The 22,516-nt window shown below is 37.9% G+C and overlaps 1 protein-coding gene across 1 annotated transcript in view; it reads right to left on the bottom strand.

Moving 5' to 3' along the window:
• Positions 1 to 22,516, bottom strand: part of SOAT1 (sterol O-acyltransferase 1) — a 56,684-nt gene that overhangs the window by 16,501 nt on the left and 17,667 nt on the right. The window contains exons 3-5 of the mRNA XM_080649109.1: positions 10,867 to 10,925; positions 2,183 to 2,331; positions 556 to 615 (exon numbers count right to left, since the gene is read on the bottom strand). Of these exons, the coding sequence (XP_080505235.1) occupies positions 556 to 615; positions 2,183 to 2,331; positions 10,867 to 10,925 (268 nt within the window). The remainder of the gene's footprint in view (positions 1 to 555; positions 616 to 2,182; positions 2,332 to 10,866; positions 10,926 to 22,516) is intronic.

Here is a 22,516-nt window from a genome sequence, read left to right on the forward strand (position 1 = left end):
ATGATCTCAGAGAACATTACAAAAGAAATATTAATTACATACTCAAAGTGCACCTTTACTTTTCAGTTCACAAATGATGTCACCACGATTAATTTACCTTGCCTGATGTCTTTTTCATAAGATCCACACAATCAGGGTTTTAAAATAAGTAAATCTGAGAAAACTATCATGTGTTTAATCTGGCTAGCCAAAGAAGAGATTAAAAAATTATATACCAAAAAGGCAGCAACACCAAAACTCTCTTGAAGTGGTTTACCTAAATAGAAAACCCTCTCCTAGCTCTTTGAGTAACCAATTCTCTGCAGCACAAACTGAAGGAATTTATCAAAGATAAATAACCATTCTGATTTCTAACTCCTCCTTTGAAACTAGATGCAGAGCCAGGACACAGCAAATGTACAACGAGCAGTATCAAAACAAATGATGTATATGAATATAGAACAAACTCTTTAAACATTCATAGATTAAGCAGTGATTCCAACAATCAGAATAGTTGTGTGTATGTGTTGTTTTTTATTTAAACTTATAATTAACAAAAGCACTTAAAATACTTACTCTAAGAGAGATCGCCTTACAACAAAAATCTTTCCGTGTTCTGGAGGTGCTCTCAGATCTCTGGGAAGAGCAAAAAGTAAAACAAAATGTAAGTACTAGTACTTCAAGTATTATAAGAAATTTAAGCCTAAGAATAAGAGGAAGAATATTACCAACTACAGCAAGAAAAATTAATTAACTGCCTCTCACTAGAATGCAGGTACAGTGAGTAGGATTTTTTTTTAAATATATATTTTATTGATTTTTTACGGAGAGGAAGGGAGAAGGATAGAGAGTTAGAAACGTCGATGAGAGAGAAACATCGATCAGCTGCCTCCTGCACACCTCCCACTGGGTATGTGCCCGCAACCAAGGTACATGCCCTTGACCGGAATCGAACCCGGGACCCTTGAGTCTGCAGGTCGATGCTCTATCCACTGAGCTAAACCGGTTAGGGCGTGAGTAGGATTTTATGCGTGTTGTCTCATTTACTCCTTAGCCCTGCTATGAGGCAGATACACACCTATCTGGTTAGGGAGGAAGAGGGGTTAGGCACACCTCACTAAGGGAGCTCTAGTTCCGACGCCACACAGACCACCACTCTTCCTTCTCCTAAACATCCCTAAGGTCACAGACAGGCCCCCAGCCATCCTTACTCCAGTTCACTATTGTTACTGGTCTGTTCTCGAAGATGCACTGATATCTGTTCAAATCCCCGCTGCGGAATCCTGGACAACAATTAACTGCTGTAATGTCAAAGGACTTCTGACAATCCCCAACAGCCTCCTGATGTTAAAGGCTGCCTCCAGAGGACTTCCGACAATCCCCAACAGCCTCCTGATGTTAAAGGCTGCCTCCAGAGGACTTCTGACAATCCCCAACAGCCTCCTGATGTTAAAGGCTGCCTCCAGAGGACTTCTGACAATCCCCAACAGCCTCCTGATGTTAAAGGCTGCCTCCAGTTATTAAATTCTCTTAACATCTAGCATGATCATCTTCTTTAGGGCTTTCTGCAATACCGTCGGCACTTCCACTGACTATTCCTGGTTCAACCTGTCCTTCAGAAAAGGAGGGACTGACAGAGACCACAGAGGCACAAAACCAAGGAAAGCATAGACTGGCAAATGAGCGCACACTGGCCTTTGAAAGCCTTCCCTCCTTGCTCTGAATGACCGACTGATTAAAAAAAAATAGATAATAATGCACTGTACTTTAAAATAAGTATCGCAGAGAATACCACAGAGAGGCAGTATACTGATGTGGCGAAGAGCATGGACTCTGGGTTCAAATCCCCGCTGCGGAATCCTGGACAACAATTAACTGCTTGCTCTGTGCTTCAGTTTCCTAATCTGTACTAGGCAGATAATTATACTACCGACCCATAGGGTCACTTTTGGTTTAAATGAAAAGCACTCAAATGTTAGTGTCAGTACAGTCTTAAATGAAGTATGCACATTTGTTATAAGCCACTTATTAAGATGAAAGAACCCACCCTTCCAGTGGTTAAATGATATGTCTAGCAACACACAGCTAACGAAAAGTGGTGCCAGGTTGTGCATCCAGGCATTTTTACCACAGTCCACACTGTAACCGCTGAGCTACACTAGAGCAGATGTCTGCATTAAAAGAATCTAATACTCATACTTACTTAGCTCTATGGTTGTTCACTCCTCCAAGAACAGAAAAGGACGTGAGAGCACACCCACCACTGTCTAATGATACTGATTTTTCAATGAGATTGGTCACAAAATCATCAAAGTGAGTGCCAACTTCCTTCATAAAATATGGCTTCAATTCCTAGAATTTTAAAACAAATAAAGGAAAACATTAGAACACATGCTTATGGGATACTAACATTTTTCTAAAGTGTTCTCTTAAACAGAGCTGGATCAAAGAAATCCATTTTAAGTGGCTTCACAGGAATAAAAGCAGAAAAATGATTTCTATAGCTGACTTGTAGTTCCAGAAATGGCTACTAAAGAAACATTAATTTATGTCTTTAAAAAAATTTATACTATTTTAAGCATAAATCAAGATATCAAAGTAATCTACTAAATGAACTATAAATAATAAAAACAAAATTAACAGAAATTATAAAAATGACAGTCTATTATTTTTCTTTATTGATTAAGGTATTACATATGTGTCCTTATCCCCCATTGCCCCCCTACCTCCCCACTCATGCCCTCACACCCCTGGTGTCTGTGTCCATTGGTTAGGCTTATATGCATGCATACAAGTCCTTTGGTTGATCTCTCCCGTACCTTCCCTCTGAGTTTTGACTTCAAAACAACAATAAAAATCAGTATTATAAAATTTTAAGTCCCCTTTCTTCTTAAGCAACCCCTACACTCAAGTACCTGCTATTTATATTTTAGATCATGTCACTTCTATACATTACCAACATTTATATGACAATATTTATTCCTAACTCCATAGCTATATGTTTACCTAACCTAACACATATTTTCGTAATGTAAAATTGTTACACATTTTGGTCCCAGACTATTTTTAACATCCAGTTTTTGAAAAGTATGAAGCAAACAAGTATTTCTTCAGATTATAACAGGCCACCTACTGTAAATGCTCAAATTATAAATATCAGCATTTTGAAACTGGCAGGACCCATCTACATAAAACAAAGTGTTACTTTCTAATTCTTCAATTTAAAAAACACTCTTTCCTTTAATTACATTATTTAGATTAAACTTAAAATATCTGAATCTGAAGTAGCATTTTTCAGGTTCTAGAGTTTGACCATGTCCTTTAAAAGTAAAGATGCCCGGCCAGTGTCCCTCAGTGGCTGAGAGTCAACCTATGAACCAGGAGGTCACAGTTCGATTCCTGGTCAGGGCACATGCCTGGGTTGCAGGCTCAACACCCAGTAGGATCCCCAGGAGGCAGCCAATCAATGATTCTCTCTCATCATTGATGTTTCTATCTCTCTCTCTCTCTCCCTTCCTCTCTGAAATCAATATAAATATATATATTTTTTAACAAAAGTAAAGGTATCAATGTACCAATGGAACTACATATGAAGGCTTTTTAAACTGCTTTGTCACCCACCGTTCCCAAATGCCTCTTGGGGCCCCAGCAGTGAAACTACACTAAGATGTCACCTTTCACAGACAGCTGATGGAGACGGGAAGTACAGTACACAGAAGTGTGTGGCCAGAGCAATATAACCATCAATGAAGACTCAAAGAATATGTAATAGTCCAGCAAGCAAAGAAACAAGGATGAGACGATTAGAAATGTCTTTTTAAGCTGGAACCTTGAAGCAATAGGACTTAATTTTAAGTGAAAAGTGGCTAAAAAGCAGAGAAATAGGAAAGTATAAGCCAAAACAGAAAATACGAAAGATGTAGGCTGGCTTTAAGGACAGAATATAGAAGTATGTCCCCTGGAAGAAAAAACAGTTTTTATAAAATTATTTTTCCATAATAAGGTTATCTAATAGTACTTTATTTGATCCTTTTGCTTGTTGCATTTCAATTACTAGTATATGCCCATCTTCATTTTGAAATTTTCCAATAGGATGTTTCCTTGACCAAAAAGAAAACAATGCCCCCTCCCACCAAAATGACATGAAGAAAAAAAGTTCTTTTCTCACTTAACTTCTAGAATTGGACTGGTTAATAAATAGAGGGGATTTTTTCCAATTACAAAAATGTCCCATGTAGAAATGTACTAAAAGAGAAGGGAAAGAATTCATTCATTCCACTAAGTTCTGGGTACTGGGTACTGTTCTGGGCGCTGGAGATACAACAGTAAACAAAATCTAATCCCTGTGCTCATGGAAATTACAGGACATAGTATGCCAGATGGTGTTATGCAAAGAAATAAAGCAGAGGGGTGGTGGTGGGGTGTTATTTTTCATAGAGAAATCAGGGAAAGCCTAAAGATTAGATGACATTTGAAAAGACTTGAAAGTTAAGAGGGCAAAAGTTAGTGGATATCTGTGGAAAAGTACTAGGAAGAGCCCTGGCCAGTGTGGCTCAGTTGGTTGGACATCCTGTGCACTAAAAGGCTGCTCGTTGGACTCCCAGTCAGGGCACATGCCCTGGTTGCAAGCTCAGTCCCCAATAGGTCCCCAGTAGGGAATGTGCAGGAGGCAGGGGATGGATGCTATGCTCTCATATCTTCTCTCTCTCTCTCTCTCTCTCTCTCTCTCTCTCTCTCTCTCTTCCTCCCTCCCTCCCTCTCCCCTCCTCTCCCTCCCCCCTTCCTTCCTCTTTCTTTAAAAAGCAACAATCTATTTTTTAATGTATTTTTTTTATTGATTTCTGAGAGGAAGGAAGAGGGAGAGAGAGAAAGAAATATCAATGATGAGAGAGAATCACTGATCTGATCGGCTGCCTCCTGCATACCCCCTACTGGGGATCGAGCCTGCAACCCTGGCATGTGCCCTTGACCGGAACTGAACCTGGGACTCTTCAGTTTGCAGGCTCATGTTCTATCCACTGAGCCAAACTGGCTAGGGCTATTTTTTTTTTTTTTTTAATGTAAAAATCCCTGAAGCAGGAACACCCTTGGCATGTTCCATAAATAGCAAGAAGCAGGACTTCATAGTTAAAGCAAAGGAGTGATACGAAGTGAGGTCGGGAAAGACGGGGGTCGGTGGGGAGGGGGGAGAGGGTAGAAGGGGGTCTAAACCGTGTAAGGTCTTAACACTTAACCCCTGGCTCACATCAATCTGTCTATTGATATTTTACTCAACTTTACCCTTTATTCATATCCATCAGCCCATTGATATTTTACTCAACAGTAAAAAAGAAGCCTGGAATCTTGAGAAAGGCAAGCTATTTCTTTCAGCAGGCTTCCTCATACGTTGGAACTAGTCTCTTTTCCCAGTTTAAGTATTGGGTTAAGTAGACCACAGCATGAAAAAAACACCATAATGAATGTTCTATAAGTGTCAGTACAAACTGCTAAAATCAGGTCCTATTACACACAACTCAAGTTGAATAGAGTAGTCAACTCCTATGGCACAAGGTCTTGTGCCTTATTTACTAGTTGCCCACAAATGAGCCTTTACCATACATTCCAAAGCACGTGAAACTTCAAGTCACGTAGTAAGAAAACCTACAGCAATCTCCTTATCCTCATCCTTCTTGTCAACTGTACACTTTTCTGTCCTCTTTCTTCCTATTCCTCTCCTTTCCCCTCATACTCTAGAACTCCCACCTTCTCTTCTTCTACAGTCATCCCATAAATAAGGGTATCCCTGGTTATCCCAACTCACTATCTGAACTCAGGGTCCAAACAGATCTGGATAACAAGGACTACTTCTATTACTCAGCACCTATGGTGATGAACAAGATACACACAGCCTGCTCTTACACAGCTCACTGTCTATATCAATGAAGACATAAATTGTTAATGGTGTAGTGACTGCCACGAAGAACAGTTCAGAGGGACAGGAGAACCAAATAAGAAATAAAAATAAAAATCACAGGCATCTCTATAGCATGAGGGCTAGTAGAAAGTGGAAACAAGTGTTAAGTCTCCTTGTAACTTTCAGAAACTCTCTCCCCCAACTCTGACTCCAACCTCTGACTTATCAGAACACTGCTTGGGTATGCTGAGCTAAAAAAGTTCCTATTTTAATATTCATCCATGTCTTTTATTCCTGCAGTAAAATTTATATGTGAGTAGCACATAAATCTATACTTGAGCTAGTAAAGCAAAAGATGTCTTTAGTGCTAATGATAAAGTATTAAAAAAGGTATGAACTTTTAGCCAGGGAGACCTGGGTTCAAATTCTACCTCCACCACTTGTTTTGTGACCTCAGGCAAGCTATTTCACTTTTCTGAGCAAAATTGAGATGAATACCATCTAACTTGCTAACCTGTTGTGTGAACTTTTTAAAAAGCCCAAAACAAACAAACAACAAAAAAAAAACATGCAAAAGCGCGCAGCACGGTACTTGACATAGTTATCACTCTATCCGCATGTGTAGCTCCAACCCCTTCCCACTCAGTCAGAGCTAGCCTCCGAGGACAGAAACAAACCAATGCACAATAAAAACTGCAGGTAAGCCAATTCTGTCATTTCGTGCTATTACTATTAAAAGGTAGCTATTTAAATCCTCCATATTTTAATGCCTTTCTTCTTTGAGGAACTACAGTTGATAGAAGCTGCTGCTAGTGGGAGACAAGGAAGAACGCTTCCGTGACACCATTGAATTTCTTTAGCCTCCTCCTTTCATCTATCAAACACAGTACTGGTGAAAATAAAGAGGGAATACAGAAAAACACAGTACAAGAAACGCTCCACTCTGCCTTCTTCTGAGCCTTCCAGTAGCATGGAACTGGCTTCGATTAGAACTTCAGAATGTGATCACAATAAATCTAAGTAAGTCTTAGTAACCTGGAAAGGAGGCTGAAGTAATAGGCTTTCTACTTTGCTTATCTCCCCAATCTCATCTCTATTAATATTCATTTCACCCAACCCATGGACTGTCTCATCATGACAACAGATGGACAGAAGGACAATGGAAGACAGACAGTTTACTAGAAACTAGAAAAGCAGATGCACAGGTAATCTAATAATAGAATCACTGTATTTTAGAGCTCAAAGAAACCTCATTTTTTAAAACAAGCAGCTGAAGTGCACAACTTAGGATTCTAATGGGGAACAACCACTTCGAGGCAAAGGCCTTCTGGTTGGAACACACAGCGAAGAGGCACACACACACGAGTGACCAGAGATGAACACAAACAGGGTCTAGGGACTATGTCACTTAAGCCATTTTAAAAATTTCAATGTATCCTAAGGGCAACTGGAAACCGATGTTTTAAGCATACGGTTATGTACATGTTTAGACTTGCATTTTAGAAAGATAACTCTCCTAAAAGGGTTCCAAACAGAGGTTATTTTGGAATGAATCTTTAAAAGAGAAAAAAGCAGGGGCATTTATGGATAGATAAAAATAACCCTTTCAAAGGCACAGAGGCATAAAAAAAAATTTTTTAAGTAAGTTGAGAGAAAGAAACACACAGTAAAAATGTATACTCTGGCCCTGGCTGGGTGGCTCAGTTCGTTGGAGCATCATCCTGTACACCAAAAAGGTTGTGGGTTCAATTCCTGGTCAGGGCACATACTTAGGTTGTGGGTTTGATCCCTGGTTGGGGTATGTACAGGAGGCAACCAACTGATATTTCTCGCTCACATTGATGTTTCTCTCCCCCCCCCCACCCCGCGCTCTCTAAAATCAATTTTTTCATAAAAGAAATAGACTGGCACTATCCAAAAACATTTTTAGAAGAGGTTCCTCATCAAGTGACAAACCATGAAGAGAAGTCCTCATCTGCAGACATGACATCTGCGTCTTACTCATTACAGTTTGCTCTTTTAGTGGTTGGGCAATAGCATGAGGTAACGATGTAAAAAACAATAGTACTTGAAATGCTCTATAAGAAGCAAATGAAATATGTTGCAACAAATATGTATTTTTAAGAAGTAGAAAGAGGAAGTAATTTTTCATCTGTTCAATTTTCATATTATACTAACATTTCCTCTATAAAATTGTGTACATTAATAAAAGTTCTACAAATATTGATAGTAAAGCCACTTCCTTTACCCTTCTCAGCATATTCACTTTTCTCTGGAACCTGTGCTCAAGGTGAGAACAGTCATCCAGGGTCCAGGCCAGGGCTGTACTATACGGGTCCTGCCCTTCTCGCCAAAATCCAATTCTCTCTCTCATAAATCTGAAACTCTGAGCTTGGAGAGAGTGACTGGAAATCTCATTAACTGAAAAATTCAGGAATATCTCAATTAAAATCCTTAAAATCATTTCCCTTTCCAAAGCGTGGATGTCCAACTTCTCCCAGGATTCTACAAGATACATTAATATGAAATATGCTTAAATTTAAGCCAAAGTAAATTTCTGTTATTTGCAACCAAAAGGAAAAACTGAAATAACACAATGTTAAAACAAAGCTAATTCAGCTATTAACATAAGTTGGTTGGGACTTAATCACTTAAACTTCCTTGAACTGTTCCAAGGTCTTTCAAGTTTTGTTACAACACAATTCTAAGGATTTCACAAGGTCATGGCTCAGGGTTACACAATGTTGCATAACCCCAATAGCACCATATTTTTTTTAATAAGTACTTAAAACTTTTTTATAACAGTATTTAGACCTCGAAGTGGTCTTCAGAGATTCAATCAGTTGAACCCACTAGTTTCAACCCATTAATGTCATAACCTCTTTCATTCCTCTTCCCTTCAGACTAAAAAGCTCAGTACTTGACAACCTTCTTCACTGCTTTCCTTACTATGAGCTCCTCTATGTCCATATATACATTTTCAGGATTCTTTGTAGGTTGCAAGTTTTAGCAACTACAAATATAGGAACACCCAGTTCAATTTGATAAACAGCAAATAACCTTTCCAGTCTGTCTCAAACACTGCATGATGACTAGAAAACTATTAGTTGTTTATCTGAAATTCAAATTTAATTAGGCAGACCGTATTTTATCTAACAACTCTAGTTCTGTGGAGCTGAAAGAGCTGCCCAATAAGATCTACAGACTACCCATTCCCTTTACCACAGGAAATAGTGAATTAGGAGATGAAATTTAAGTTAGCTACACAATTATGACACAGAATGTTATTGCTAAAGGACAATAACATTCTTTATTGGACAATTTTTCCCTAATCTCTAAAGTGAGAATATTGGACCTTAGAGACAGCTAGTCCAATATTCTCACTTTAGAGATTAGGGAAAAACTGTCCAATAAAGATGAGTGACAACTGGGTTGCCAGGAGAACCAACCCTGTGATTAGAGGTTTGGAACTTTCAGTCCCATCATTACCTCCATAAAAACTCAGGAAGCCAGCTTGGGAGCCCTACATGCTGTGGAACCAGAATGCTTCCGCCTGCCAGGCCCTGAGCACCCTAAGGACAGCTATTCCTTTGTCCAGGACCTCGCCCCATATCTCTTCATCTGGCTGTTGATTCTTATCTTTTGTAACAAATTGGTAATCTAGTAGTAAACCGGTTTTCCTGAGTTCTGTCCGTCATTCTAGCAAATTTATCAGACCCAGGGAACCTCTGATTTAAAGCCAGTGGGTCTGAAGTACAGGGGACAACCTGGACTTGCAACTGGCATTCTGAGTTGCAGGGGAGGTTTGGAACTTCCAATCCACAGCCAGATGTCAGAAGCACAAGTAACCTGAGCTTGCTTCCAGCATCTGAAAGGGAGGGCAGTCTTGTGGGACTGAGTCCTTTACCTGCAGAATTTGATTTTTATCTCCAGGTAGACAGTATCAGAATTTAGTTGAATTCTTGAGACACCCTTGCTGGCATCCAAGAAGTGCTTGTTAGTGTGGAGGGAACCTACACTCCCATGTTAGAACTGGGTCCAAGAACCCCACATAAATATGATGCTAAAAAATAAAAATTTCTAAATTTGTTATTCTAAATCAGTGCATATGTACATGCATGTACATGTAACTAAATTAATAGATAAGAACACGGCTATTTCATCTATAGCATTGGATATTTAGATATTCATGTTGGCCAATAAATTCTTAAAGTAATCTCAGAAAGAAAAGGGAGGCTGCCTTGAAGTCAACTTACCTTCAAGCACACACAGTATTTTTTAAAACTGTTCTTTGTCCTCCAGAATTCCCTGAGGGCACTGCTCAATTCTGATTCACAGACTGTTTGCCCAGCTTGAAATGGCTCCACGCTGTTTTTTAGTTGATATTTTCCCTACATCCCTAACAGGGAATCTGCTTCTGGATTCAGATGGATCATTTACTGGAAGCCTATGATTTCTATGAACCTTGCTACTTTCACAAAGTACCTACACAGACATTCATATAGAAATTCAACTTTCATATGCTTCACTAAAACCAAGTTTTGCTGGTCAAAGTCAGAAAAATGACAGTGACGGATGGGATAGAAGGGAAAAGAGCAACCTGGTTCTTATGTAGGATGACAAGGCAGCAGACCTTATGTTCCTGTTCCACAGAAGGACAATGTCAACTGATAAAAAGGTAAATAATTCTTTAAAGACTTTATCATTAAAAATGTACTAAACAAAACTCTTTACCCTAACACTCTACATTTTTTTTTCCCCCAGAGAGGAAGGAAGAGTGAAAGTGAGATAGAAACATCAATGATGAGAGAGAATCATTGATTGGCTGCCTCCTGCAGGCCTCCTACTGGGGATCAAGCCCATAACCTAGGCATATGCCCTTGATGGGAATGGAACCTAGGACCCTTCAGCCCGCAGGCTGATGCTCTATCCACTGAGCAAAACCAGCCAGGGCACACTCTACATTTTTGTTTCTGGAAGAGGGAGTTACTTACCTCTGCCTCTGCTGTCAACTGTTTCTTCTTTGCAATTAACTCTTTTATGTCAACCCGGCCTAAGGAAAAAAAGTAACTTTTAAGTTGATGGATACCAGCACAATTTTTTTTTTTCACCTGCACTATTTAAATCATGAAGGTGAAAACCAAACAAACAGAAAGGATGACTATGTAAACGACAGTACTACCACAAAACATGACAGCTCTTGAAAATGAAGCACGAGTAATATAAACAGAAGGAAATTTATATATAAAAATGCTAAGTAGAAAAAACAAAACTACTATATGTATACACAGTAATTACAACTATGTATTAATCATATAATACAATAAGATACAATTCTGACAGCATGGGAAATTAGATTCTCTGAGTGGATCCTGCAACTGTGACTAATAAAATGCACAAGCAACATTAAAAAAAATAGATAAATTGGACTTTAATATTTAAAAAAACAAAAACATTTTTTTGCTGCAAAAGACAGGACACTATCAAGAAAATAAAAAGACAAGCCACAGAATGGGGGGGGGGTGGATTTGCAAATATAATCATATAATCAGGATCTTGCAGCCACAATATATAAAGAATCCTTACAACTCAAATATAAAGACAAATAATCCAATTTAAATATAGGCAATGTATCTGATCAGACATTTTTCCAAGAAAGATATAGAAATGGCCAATACCACTTGAAAAGATGTTCAACATCACTGGTCATCAGGGAAATGCAAATCAAAACCACAATGAAATTTCACTTCCTATGCACTAGGATGGCCATAATAAAAAACACATAAGTATTACTCAGTTAGCATGGCTCAGTAATTGAGCATTGACCTATGAACCAGTATGTCACAGTTTGATTCCCAGTCAGGGCACATGCTGGGGTTGCAGGCTCAATCCCAAGTGTGGGGCATGCAGGAGGCAGCTGATCAATGATTCTTTCTCAACATTAATGTTTCTATCTCTCTCTCCCTCTCCCTTCCTCTCTGAAATTAATAATATATATACATATATTAAATATGCTCACGTTAAACATTTTTGAATAATTCTTGAAGAAATAATAGAACGACTTTGCTTTCAGCTCTGCTGGATCCCCAGCTGCACTGCACCTTTTCTAGGACTGGTTCAAGGAAATTGGGACTTTAGAAACTGAGGGATATAACTCCATACAAATAAAGCTTTCTACCACATCTCATCCTCCCGTGGGGGCCTCTGGAAATTCTTATTCCAGCAGCGCCCCAAGAACTCTACTCCCACTAGCAACAAAGAAATTCCACCCGTGCAATTCTCTGATAACACTAGCAAAGTGGTTTACACTTCCCATCTTCACTTTCTCACTAGCTATTCATTCCCAACCTATTTCTGCAACTCTTCTCTTTCAGGGGTTACTATGGAGCCCAAATTTCTAAATCTTCATCCTCATTAAACCTGCTACAAATGCCAACATTTATGAACTATTTATCATGCATCATCTCATTTATTCTTTGTAACAACCCAGTAGATAAGCAAGAGAGTTGGTTTCATATCTATTTTAAAAAATGAAGAAACTAAGAATCAAAGAAATTAAACAACTTGACCACAAGTCACATGGCCAGTAAGTAACTGAACAAATAAGTAAAACTAGGGGTCTTCTGTGCCCTAGTCGTGCAATGTGAATCATAAGAAAGTTAAAAATAAAAACAATCAAGGCCTATAGTGACTAAATTCCTAAAGATGACTAAAGAGTACTAAGCAGTGACTAATAACCATTTCTTCGTTTCAGTTATCTTAACAAACATATTCTTTTTTCTCCTTGTAGAAAGTACAGAATTAGCTAGTGCGTAGGCACTAACAGATTTTTATTGCCTAGAAGTTCAAACTCATTTTAAAATCCTAATCATTTTCTTAAAAACTCTCAATAAGTATGCTTTAGAACAGCGATTTTTAACCAGTGTGCTGCAAGAATTTTTAAAACATTCAACACCTGACTATTTAGTCAGAGGTACTGACCTCTTTTCCCTTAAATTGTCAAATTAAAAAAAAAAAATGACAACAGCCAACACAACAGTAATCATCCAGTGTGAATGAATAAAAGTTACATCTATTTTTTTGTCAGATCAGCAAAAAATATATTTTTAGTGTGCTGCAGAATTTTAGTAATTACTTAATTTGTGCTGTGGTATGAAAAATGTTGAAAATTGCTGCCTTAGAAGGTCATCCCAGCCTCGCCTTGCCTTCCAGAGATATCAGTAATCTAAGAGTCACGTGGAAAGGTACTTTTATGTCCAGATAAAGAACTATTGGATTTAGAACTATTCCTTGAAAGATATTTATCTATCTTTAAAACAAAAAGGAAGATAAAATAATTATAGTCTATCTATCACCTTTTATTGCTCCACTGACCTCAAAAACCTTCTAAAAATCTCAACTAATCACATGTCTGCATGACCATAAGTAAAAGGATTCTGAACTAGAAACAAGGGTCAGTATACAAATATTCATACAGAAGAGTTAATAGATAACACTGAAACAATTTAGCTAGCCATTTTGAAAAACTGTATTAGAGATCTCTAGCACTTATTATTAAAAATAAATTTCAAATGGATCAAATATTTGAATCCGAAAAGCACTAAGTAAAAAATGTGTCTTCCTTACATGACAAGAAATCTAAAAGCAATAAAATACATTATTATCTAAAAACTAAATGTGGCAAGGCACACCACAAGCAAAGTAAAAAAACACAGAGCAAGTTAAAAAATATTCAAAGTACATAATAATCAGAGGATTAATTTCCTTAATAGAGAAGAGCTCTTTAAATTAAAAGAAAAGAAAAATAATAGCCACCAGATAGGGTACAAAAATGGGCAAAGGACATGAACAGAGAGCTTTTAAAGAAAGAAATACATAGTCAATAAGTATATTTTAAAAGTTCTCTACCTCACTTATAATTTATGAGAACAAACTTATGCTATGTGTTTTGTTCCCATCAAATTGCAAGTTTAAAAAAAGATCAAACCTTGGCATATCAGGATTGTGAGAGGGATGTCAGACAGCAAACAGGATATAGAGTATGGGGCAACAATATAGATGGGAATATAAACTGGTGTAACATTTTAAAAAGTAAATTTAGTAACATCTTAATCTTAAATGCAAAAACTCTTTGACTCAGCAATTTCACTTTTAAGAATGTATCCTACAAGTACTAGTACACTAGCACAAGTAAGTAATGACACTATTTCAAGGATCTTCTATACAGCACTATTATAATACTGAAACCCTGGAAGTAATTTAAATGCCCATCCATAGAAATAAGTTAAATAAGTTACCAAGCATTTGTGCAAGAGAAATACTACACAGATACTTTTAAAAGAATTACACTTATATACATATCCTGAATAAAAAGATGTCTAAGAATTACTAAGTTTAGAAAAAGCAAATTGCAGAAAATACTCCAAACACAAGCCACATGTAGGAAAAGAAACAAAACATGACTACTTAAGGAGAATTATTACTTAATGACTTTCTATGATGCTTGCATTTTAAAATTAGTATATATTACTTTAAAACTTAAAAATTTATAAGCATATTTCAGCAATTTTTTAATGAAACCAAAATATCTTGCATTTTTTGAATTAGGACTATGAAGAGAAAATAGCCCCAGTATTTAGCATGAGGACAACAGATTGAGATTTTAAAGGGGTAATATAAATAATCTACAAAAGCAATAAATGGAAATACAAATCACAAATTGGTCTATAACTTTTTCAAAGCTAAAAACAGATTTCTACTCTGTAATCAAAATAAATCCAGAAACTATATTACTCAATCAGAGTTAACTTTGGTTTATTTTTCTTTTATCACACACCTGTATCAACTGTGTGGGTTACCCACACAGGGCTGAACAAAAGTAGGTTTACAGCTGTGAATATGCAAAACAGAGTTAATGAAACTATTGCAATAATCATAACCTGTGTGACTCTTTCCAGGCAAATAACTGTAAACCTACTTTTGCCCACTCCTGTATATGCAATAAGAGAATTAGCCTTTTACCATTAAACTTTTATAACATCATATGATCCTATTTTTAAATCCAAAGAGAGAATGTCTTGTAGAAATATTAAAAGATTTCATGTAAAAAAAAAAAACGAAACAAAAAGATCTCACGTAGATTTTAATTCTTAGTTGATTTATTATATATATAGCAGAGAACTGTAAAGCTACCTAAGGATCTGGGACAGAGAGCTGCAGCACCATCAATGAGGAGATAAAATAATACCTTAATGAATCTAGTGTTATATATTGTAAACAGTGCCTTCACATTTGCCCTCCTTTGTTCTGCAAGAGGAAATCTAAGCACTGACAGGCTATAAGTCATCCACTATGTAGGCAGTCAGTCATGCCTACATACTCAGTAAGACTTCAAACCCTACCTTCTCATTTCCTCCTGGCCTTCCCAATTTTGTCTTCCTATCTATGAAAACAAAACACAAATCCATCTGTACTACTCCCTCTGCCCCCAGCAATCCTCTCTAAAAGTAAACAAAACACCATACACATCATCTATATTGTCTTAAACTCCATGCCTTTGCGAACCCCTATTTTCTGGCCTGAAAGCTCTCTCCCAGTCTCTTGTTCAAAGGCCAAATTCTACTGCTGTGAGACTTCCTTCCATTCCAAAGCAAGGTACCCCTCACCTGTTGGTCTCCTATTCCATTTAGTTACTATAACTTACTTAGCTCCTATTTATAACATAGGACTGCTTTCTGTTTTAGTATCTTATTTATCTGAACTATTAGCAAACTTGGTACACTGCCTTATACACACATGGATCAAAGGTGCTTAACGACACTAGACTAACCTGAAGGCAGTAACCAGACTTTAATTTCAGATGCATGTGTTGCATGTAAGGGCATAATTAAATGACAGCTCCAGGGGTCCTCAAACTTTTTAAACAGGGGGCCAGTTCACTGTCCCTCAGACCGTTGGAGGGCCAGACTATAGTTTAAAAAAAAAACTATGAACAAATTCCTATGCGCACTGCGGACCCAGGACGAGTTGACTGCTAAGCAGGACAGGCAGCAGCACCCGGCGGGCCGGATAAATGTCCTCGGCGGGCCGCATGTGGCCCGCGGGCTGTAGTTTGAGGACGCCTGGAAGACCAATTCTTATTCTAACTGCCTAGAATTCCAACATTTAACTTTTGATAAAGTTATTAAAACTAGATTCCAGAATGTTCTTTGTTTTATTATTGACTAGTGCGCCAGTAGCTCTCCGCCCACTGCTCCGCCCTCCTGTAGCTCTCTCCGCCCCCCCCCAACCCCCCCCTACCCCCTTCATAGCTTGCTGTCCTGCCCTCTCCTGTAGCTCTCTGCTGCCGGCTTGTAGCTCACTGCCCCAGCCTGCTGATCCGTAATCCGGTCTTTGCATATTACATCTTTATTATATAGGATTTTAAGGAGAGAGAGAGAATATTGATTAGTTGTTCCGCTTATTAATGCATTCAATGGTTGCTTCTTTTATGTGTCCTGACCAGAGATCAAACCTTGGCATATCAGGACAACACTCTAAGCAACTGAGTTACCTACCCAGCCAGGGCCAACAATGTTCTTGACAGAACAATGAAAATATTAAAAAATACAAGCTCTTTCCTCAAACATTTTATCCATACATATTTCTTGCAACTACACCTTTAAAAACTGTCATAAAGTGGACCGTATTAATATTTTCTCCATTAGAAAATTGTTACAATTTATGATTATATTCCTGCCCCGGGTCTTGGCAACACATGGAGATAAAATCAGGAAGAATGTCTCATTAGAAGCAAAACATATCACAGACTTCCTTTCAAAATAGTTAGATTGTACCTCATGCCCCATTATTTAAAATTGAATGTACCCGTTATGCCTGGGCAAAATTGTACCCAAATGATTTTTTAGCAATTCTCTTAGAAGACAAATTTGCCTCAAATACATTTCACCCCAGAAAACAATAATCACTGGCAATATTTTGTAGGCCCTCTTAAAATTTGAAACCTTTATGGGCTGATTTTTTAGCATAATTCTTTTTTTAAGAAGTTTAAAAAGCTGTCAAAGAAAGTACCAGCTAATATCTCCCATTTCTTTTGACTAATCTTCCTGTAATGAGCTAAAACATTCAATCTCCTTCTTTTGACCTTAAAAGCTATAAAAAGTATTAATTAATATTCAGTAACTTTATTTCTGCTGGTAACTATGTTACCTCTCTTTGCACAAAGCATTTTTCAAGTTAGTGAAATTTTTCATCTCTCAGAATACCATATAATTTACTCAAAAGGTTACATCATCCACGACTGAAAAAAGTTTGAAGTAACAGGTAGTCCCATATTGCCACTGGGAGTGCAATATTTCCAGAGGACAATCTGGCAATCTCTACCAAAATAATCGTATAATATGCATTCCCTTTGACCTAAAAACAATTTTCTTGAAATGTATCCAAGGAAAAATCACAACCATTTGGACTTTTGCTTATCTGCTTTTTCTAAAACAAACATGCTTTTGCCTTTATGCTAAGGGGGGTAAGAGGGAATGTACCCTCGACCTATTCAGTAGATAAAGGCTCCATGTGGACTAGTCAGTTTTATGATTAGATGCATATATTGGATGAAGGGGCAAGATTACAAAATATCTAATTTTTTTTCATTTTTTTGCCAAGGGATTTTCCAAATATATTACAAAAGGCTGAGAGACATACAATATCCTATCTAATAAAAGAGTAATATGCAAATTGACCATCACTCCAACACATAAGATGGCTGCCCCCATGAGGCCAAAGATGGCCGGCAGGGAAGGACAGTTGTGGGCGATCAGGCCAGCAGGGGAGGGCAGTGTGGGCGATCAGGCTAGCAGGGGAGGGCAGTTGGGGGAGATCAGGCCTGCAGGGAAGGACAGTTGAGGGGGGACCCAAGCCTACAGGGGAGGGCAGTTGGGGGCAAAGAGGCCTGAAGGGGAGGGCAGTTGGGGGGACCAGGCCGGCAGGGGAGAGCAGTTAGGAGCAACCGGGCCAGCAGGGGAGGGCAGTTGGGGGGGACCAGGCCTGCAGGGGAGGGCAGTTGAGGGGGACCAAGTCAGCAGGGGAGGGCAGTTAGGGGCAATCGGGCTGGCAAGGGAGCAGTTAGGCGTCGATCAGGCTGGCAGGGGAGTGGTTAGGGGGTAATTAGGCTGGCAGGCAGAAGCAGTTAGGGGCAATCAGACAGGTAGGCAGGTGAGCGGTTGGGAGCCAGCAGTCCTGGATTGTGAGAGGGATCCCAGATTGGAGAGGGTGCAGGCTGGGCTGAGGGACACACCTTCCCACCCCTGTGCACGAATTTCATGCACTGGGCCTCTAGTATGTTATAAAATATGTTCTTTATGTTCAAATATTTATATATACATATATACACACACACACACACACACACACACACACAACACTGAACTTGAATAGAACTACAGTATATTAACTGAGTTAACGCTTGTAAAACACTTAAAACAGTGCCTGGCATACAATAAACCTGTTAATGGTTATTATTATTATATAATTAATTAGCTCTCAAATGAACAAAGTAGCAAAGTAAAAAGTAGTCAAGGATAAGCATAAATTTGTTAATGAGGAGAAAGGTAGGGAACTTCCTCAATCTGATAAAGGGCATCTACAAAAGCCTACAAATAACTATTATTTGCAGGTAGCATGATCATATATAGAATATATTATAGCCCAGCCAGTGTGGCTCAGTGGTTGAGTGTCGACCCATGAACAAAGAGATCATGGCTCAATTCCAGGTCAGGGCACATGCCTGGGTTTCGGGCTCGATTCCCAGTAGTGGGTGTGCAGGAGGCAGCTGATTGATGATTCTCTCACATCATTGATGTTTCTATCTCTCTCTCCCTCTCCCCTTCTCTCTCTGAAATCAATAAACACACATAAACACACACACACACACACACACACACACATATAAAGAAAATACTACAAAACCCACACAAAAGCTATTAGACCTAAAAAATAAGTTTAGCAAGGTTGCAGGATATAGGACCAATACACAAAAGCACTTCTATACAGTAGCAAAAATCAGACAACGAAATTAAAACAATTCCATGTACAGTAGCATCAAAAGAAAAAAAACCACTTAGGAATAAATGCAACAAAAAAAGTATAAAACTTACATTCTGAAAATTATAAAACATTGTTGAAAATTATTAAAGGAGCCCTGAATAAACTGAAAGACATCCCATGTTCATGGATCGATAGATTTAATATTGTTAGGGTGGTGTATTAGTTTCTTGTGGCTGCGGGAATAAGTTACCACAAACTTGGTGGCTTAAAAGAATAGAAATTTATTCTCTTATAGTTCTGGAGGCTGAGCTGAAATCAAGGTTATCTCAGTAAGACTGCACTCCTTCTGGAGACTAAGTAGTTTCAGGTCCTTACTCTTCAGCTTCTAATAGCTGCCAGCATCCCTTGACCTGTGACCACATCACACCAGTATGTGGCCAGTATCTATAAATCTCTCTCTGCTCCCTCTCCACATCAACGTCTACTCTGTGTGTGGTCAAATCTGCCTCCTACTTGTGATATATGTGACTGTATTCAGGGCCCACATGGATATTCAAGATAATCTTATTTCAAGATTCCCAATTTAATTGATATCTGCAAAGACCACCCCATTACCCTCTTTTCTTGCCATATAAAGAAGCATTCAGTTCCAAATTTTAGGGCCTTTAGGGGAGAGAGCATTTTTCAGCCTACCACAGATGGCAGTACTCCTGAAAAACTGATGTGGATATTTATGTGCAAAAAACTAAAGATGAACCCTTATCTTATACCAAAAATTAACTCAAAATTTATTACTGACCTAAATGTAAGACACAAAACTATAAAACTCCTAGGAAAAAAAGAACAGGAGAAAACCTTTAAGACATTGGGCTTGTCAATGATTTCCTGGATATGACATCAAAAGTACAGCAGTAAATGTAAAAATAGACAAATAGGATCATTTCAAACTTAAAAATGCCTATGCATCAAAGGACACAATCAACAGAGTGAAAAAGCAACCTATGGACTGGGGGATAATATTTGTAAGTCATATATCTGATGAATTAATTTCCAGAATATAACTGCTACAACCTAACTCAAGAACTTCTACGACTCAACAATTAACTCAACTAAAAAATGGCCAAAGAAGATATACGAATGGTTAACAGGTATGTGAAAAGTGTTCAACATCACTAATAATTAGAGAACTGCAACATAGATACATCTTGAAGACATTCTAAGGGAACTAAGCCAGTATGCCAGTATGATTTCACTTATCTGAGGTATCTAAAGTAGTCAAATTCTAGACCTAAAATGGAATGGTGGTTACCATGAGCAGGGGGAAATGAGGAGTTTTTTAATGGATATAGTTTCAGTTTTACAAGATGAAAAAGTTCTGGAGATCTGTTGCACAACAATCTACTTAACATTACTGAACTGTACACTTGTAATAGTTAAGATGCAAATTGTTAGATGAGTTCTTGACACAATTAAAAATTTCAAATATTATAATTTTTAAGTGGACAAAGAACTTAAATGAAATTTCTCCAAAGATATACAAATGGCCAATAAGCACATGAAGAGATGCTCAACACCGTTGGCCATCAGGTAAATGCGATTCAAAACCACAATGAAATACCACTTTCTATCCACTACAGTGGCTATCAACAAAGGACAGATAATAACAGGTATTGGTGAGGATGAGAAGAAATTGGGACGCTCAGACCTTGCTGGTGAAAATATAAAATGGGGTGGCTGCTTTGGAAAAATTTGGTAATTCCTCAAAAAGTGAAACACAGATTTACCATGACTCAACAACTCTACTTCTAGGTATATACTCAAGAGAAGTGATAACATGTTCACACAAAACTGCTCACAGCAGCATTATTCCTAATAGCCAAAAACTGTAAGCAACCCAAACAACCAAATGGTAAATAACTAATAAATGGATGAACAAAATGCAGTAAGTATATCCATACAGTGAAATATGTTCGACCCTAAAAAAAGAATGGAGTAACTGATACATGCTAAAGCATGGAAAACAATATGCTATGTGGAAGAAGCCAGACACAAAAGACCACATATTCTATGATTCCCATTCTAGAAAATGCCCAGAACAGGCAAATCCAAAGCGACAGGAAATAGATGAGTAGGGGCCAGGGCTGGAAGAAGGAGAGCAAGGAGAGTGACTATTAAAGAGCAGAGGGTTCCTTCTGGAGATGATAAAAATATTCTGTAATTAAACAATGATGAGAATATGTTAGGCAAATGGTTTCTGTTGCTTGGTGTGAACAAGGCCATCTTAAGAAGCAAGCTGCTCACCCAGAGAGGGGTGAGCCTATATCACCTGAAAGGAATGTTCTTACAAAACAGGTCCATTGAATTGTTACTGCCTTGGAATATACAGCTCTTAACCACAAGCCACCTGTGTTCCTGGAAGCTCTATATCAAGGTTCCAGCCCCTTCCCGTGCAGTAAATGGAGATAGATGCACATTCTTGCTGGTGTCCAACACCCTGCTATGCCCTGCCTTCCCTCACTTGGTTTTAACTTTGGAGTTTCCGGCCTCTGTCTTTGGTCTCTAGGCACTGTCCTCCAGGAGGGTTCCACCTCAGGAAATTTTCCTAATGTGACTGTAAAATGTAAATGTACTGACAACCAGGGAATTGTACTCCTTAAAATAGTGAATTTTATGGTTTGTAAATTATATCAATAAAAATATTAGAAGGAATGAAAGGAAAAAAGAAAAAGGAAGAGGAGAAGGGGCCAAATGGAGAGAAAAGAGGATTTAGAGGAGTAAAGAAAATGAGGAGGAAAAGAAAGAAAAAGAACTTAGACCAATCCCTACTCAAATCGCATTTCCACATTTAGGGTAAAGACAGAACTGGTACAGTAAATGGCAGAATAGTAGGTCTAGGTAAGATTCTAAATTTTAGCTTTTCCTATCAAGCTTTGCAGGGTTCTCATTTCTATTTACTTCTAGTATGAACCATTCCACAGAGTATTACACAAGATGCAAATTGGAAAGAGCAGAAATGACAGGTACACTGTCATGAAAAGAAATAGTAAGGAAGAAATAAGGTTTTTAAAATTTAAACAGGCAACAACAACAAAAACTTAAGCAGGCATAGTAACAACAAAAACACACAGGTTAAGTTTACAAGGTAAATGTTGCAATCCAATACTATGTATCAAAATAAATATTTAAAAATAACATCTTTTAGCCCTGCAATTCCTCTTTGACATCTGACAATTATCTAAAAGTATTCATTACCATTTCTTTATAACAGAAAAAAAGGAACCACTTAAATATTCATCAGAGAAACAAGTAAATAGTATAGTGTATAAAATATAATACTTGATAGCCATTTATCTATTACTTGACAATGGGAAGACATCTACAATGTGCTGAAAATTCCAGTTACTAAACAGCACGTAAAATATTCTATTTTGTAAAATGTTACTTACTTATGAAAATAAAATATCTTTGGAAGGACATATACTCATTTCTCAATGACAGAATTTTGAGTCTAATTAATCACAATTTCACTTGATAGGCACTGGATAAACTAAGCATACTTTTGTGAAAATGTGAAGTAAATACTGTAAAATCACTATAATGGTC

The sequence above is a fragment of the Plecotus auritus genome, assembly GCF_963455305.1.
Source record: "Plecotus auritus genome assembly, chromosome: 12".
Lineage (NCBI taxonomy): Eukaryota > Metazoa > Chordata > Mammalia > Chiroptera > Vespertilionidae > Plecotus > Plecotus auritus.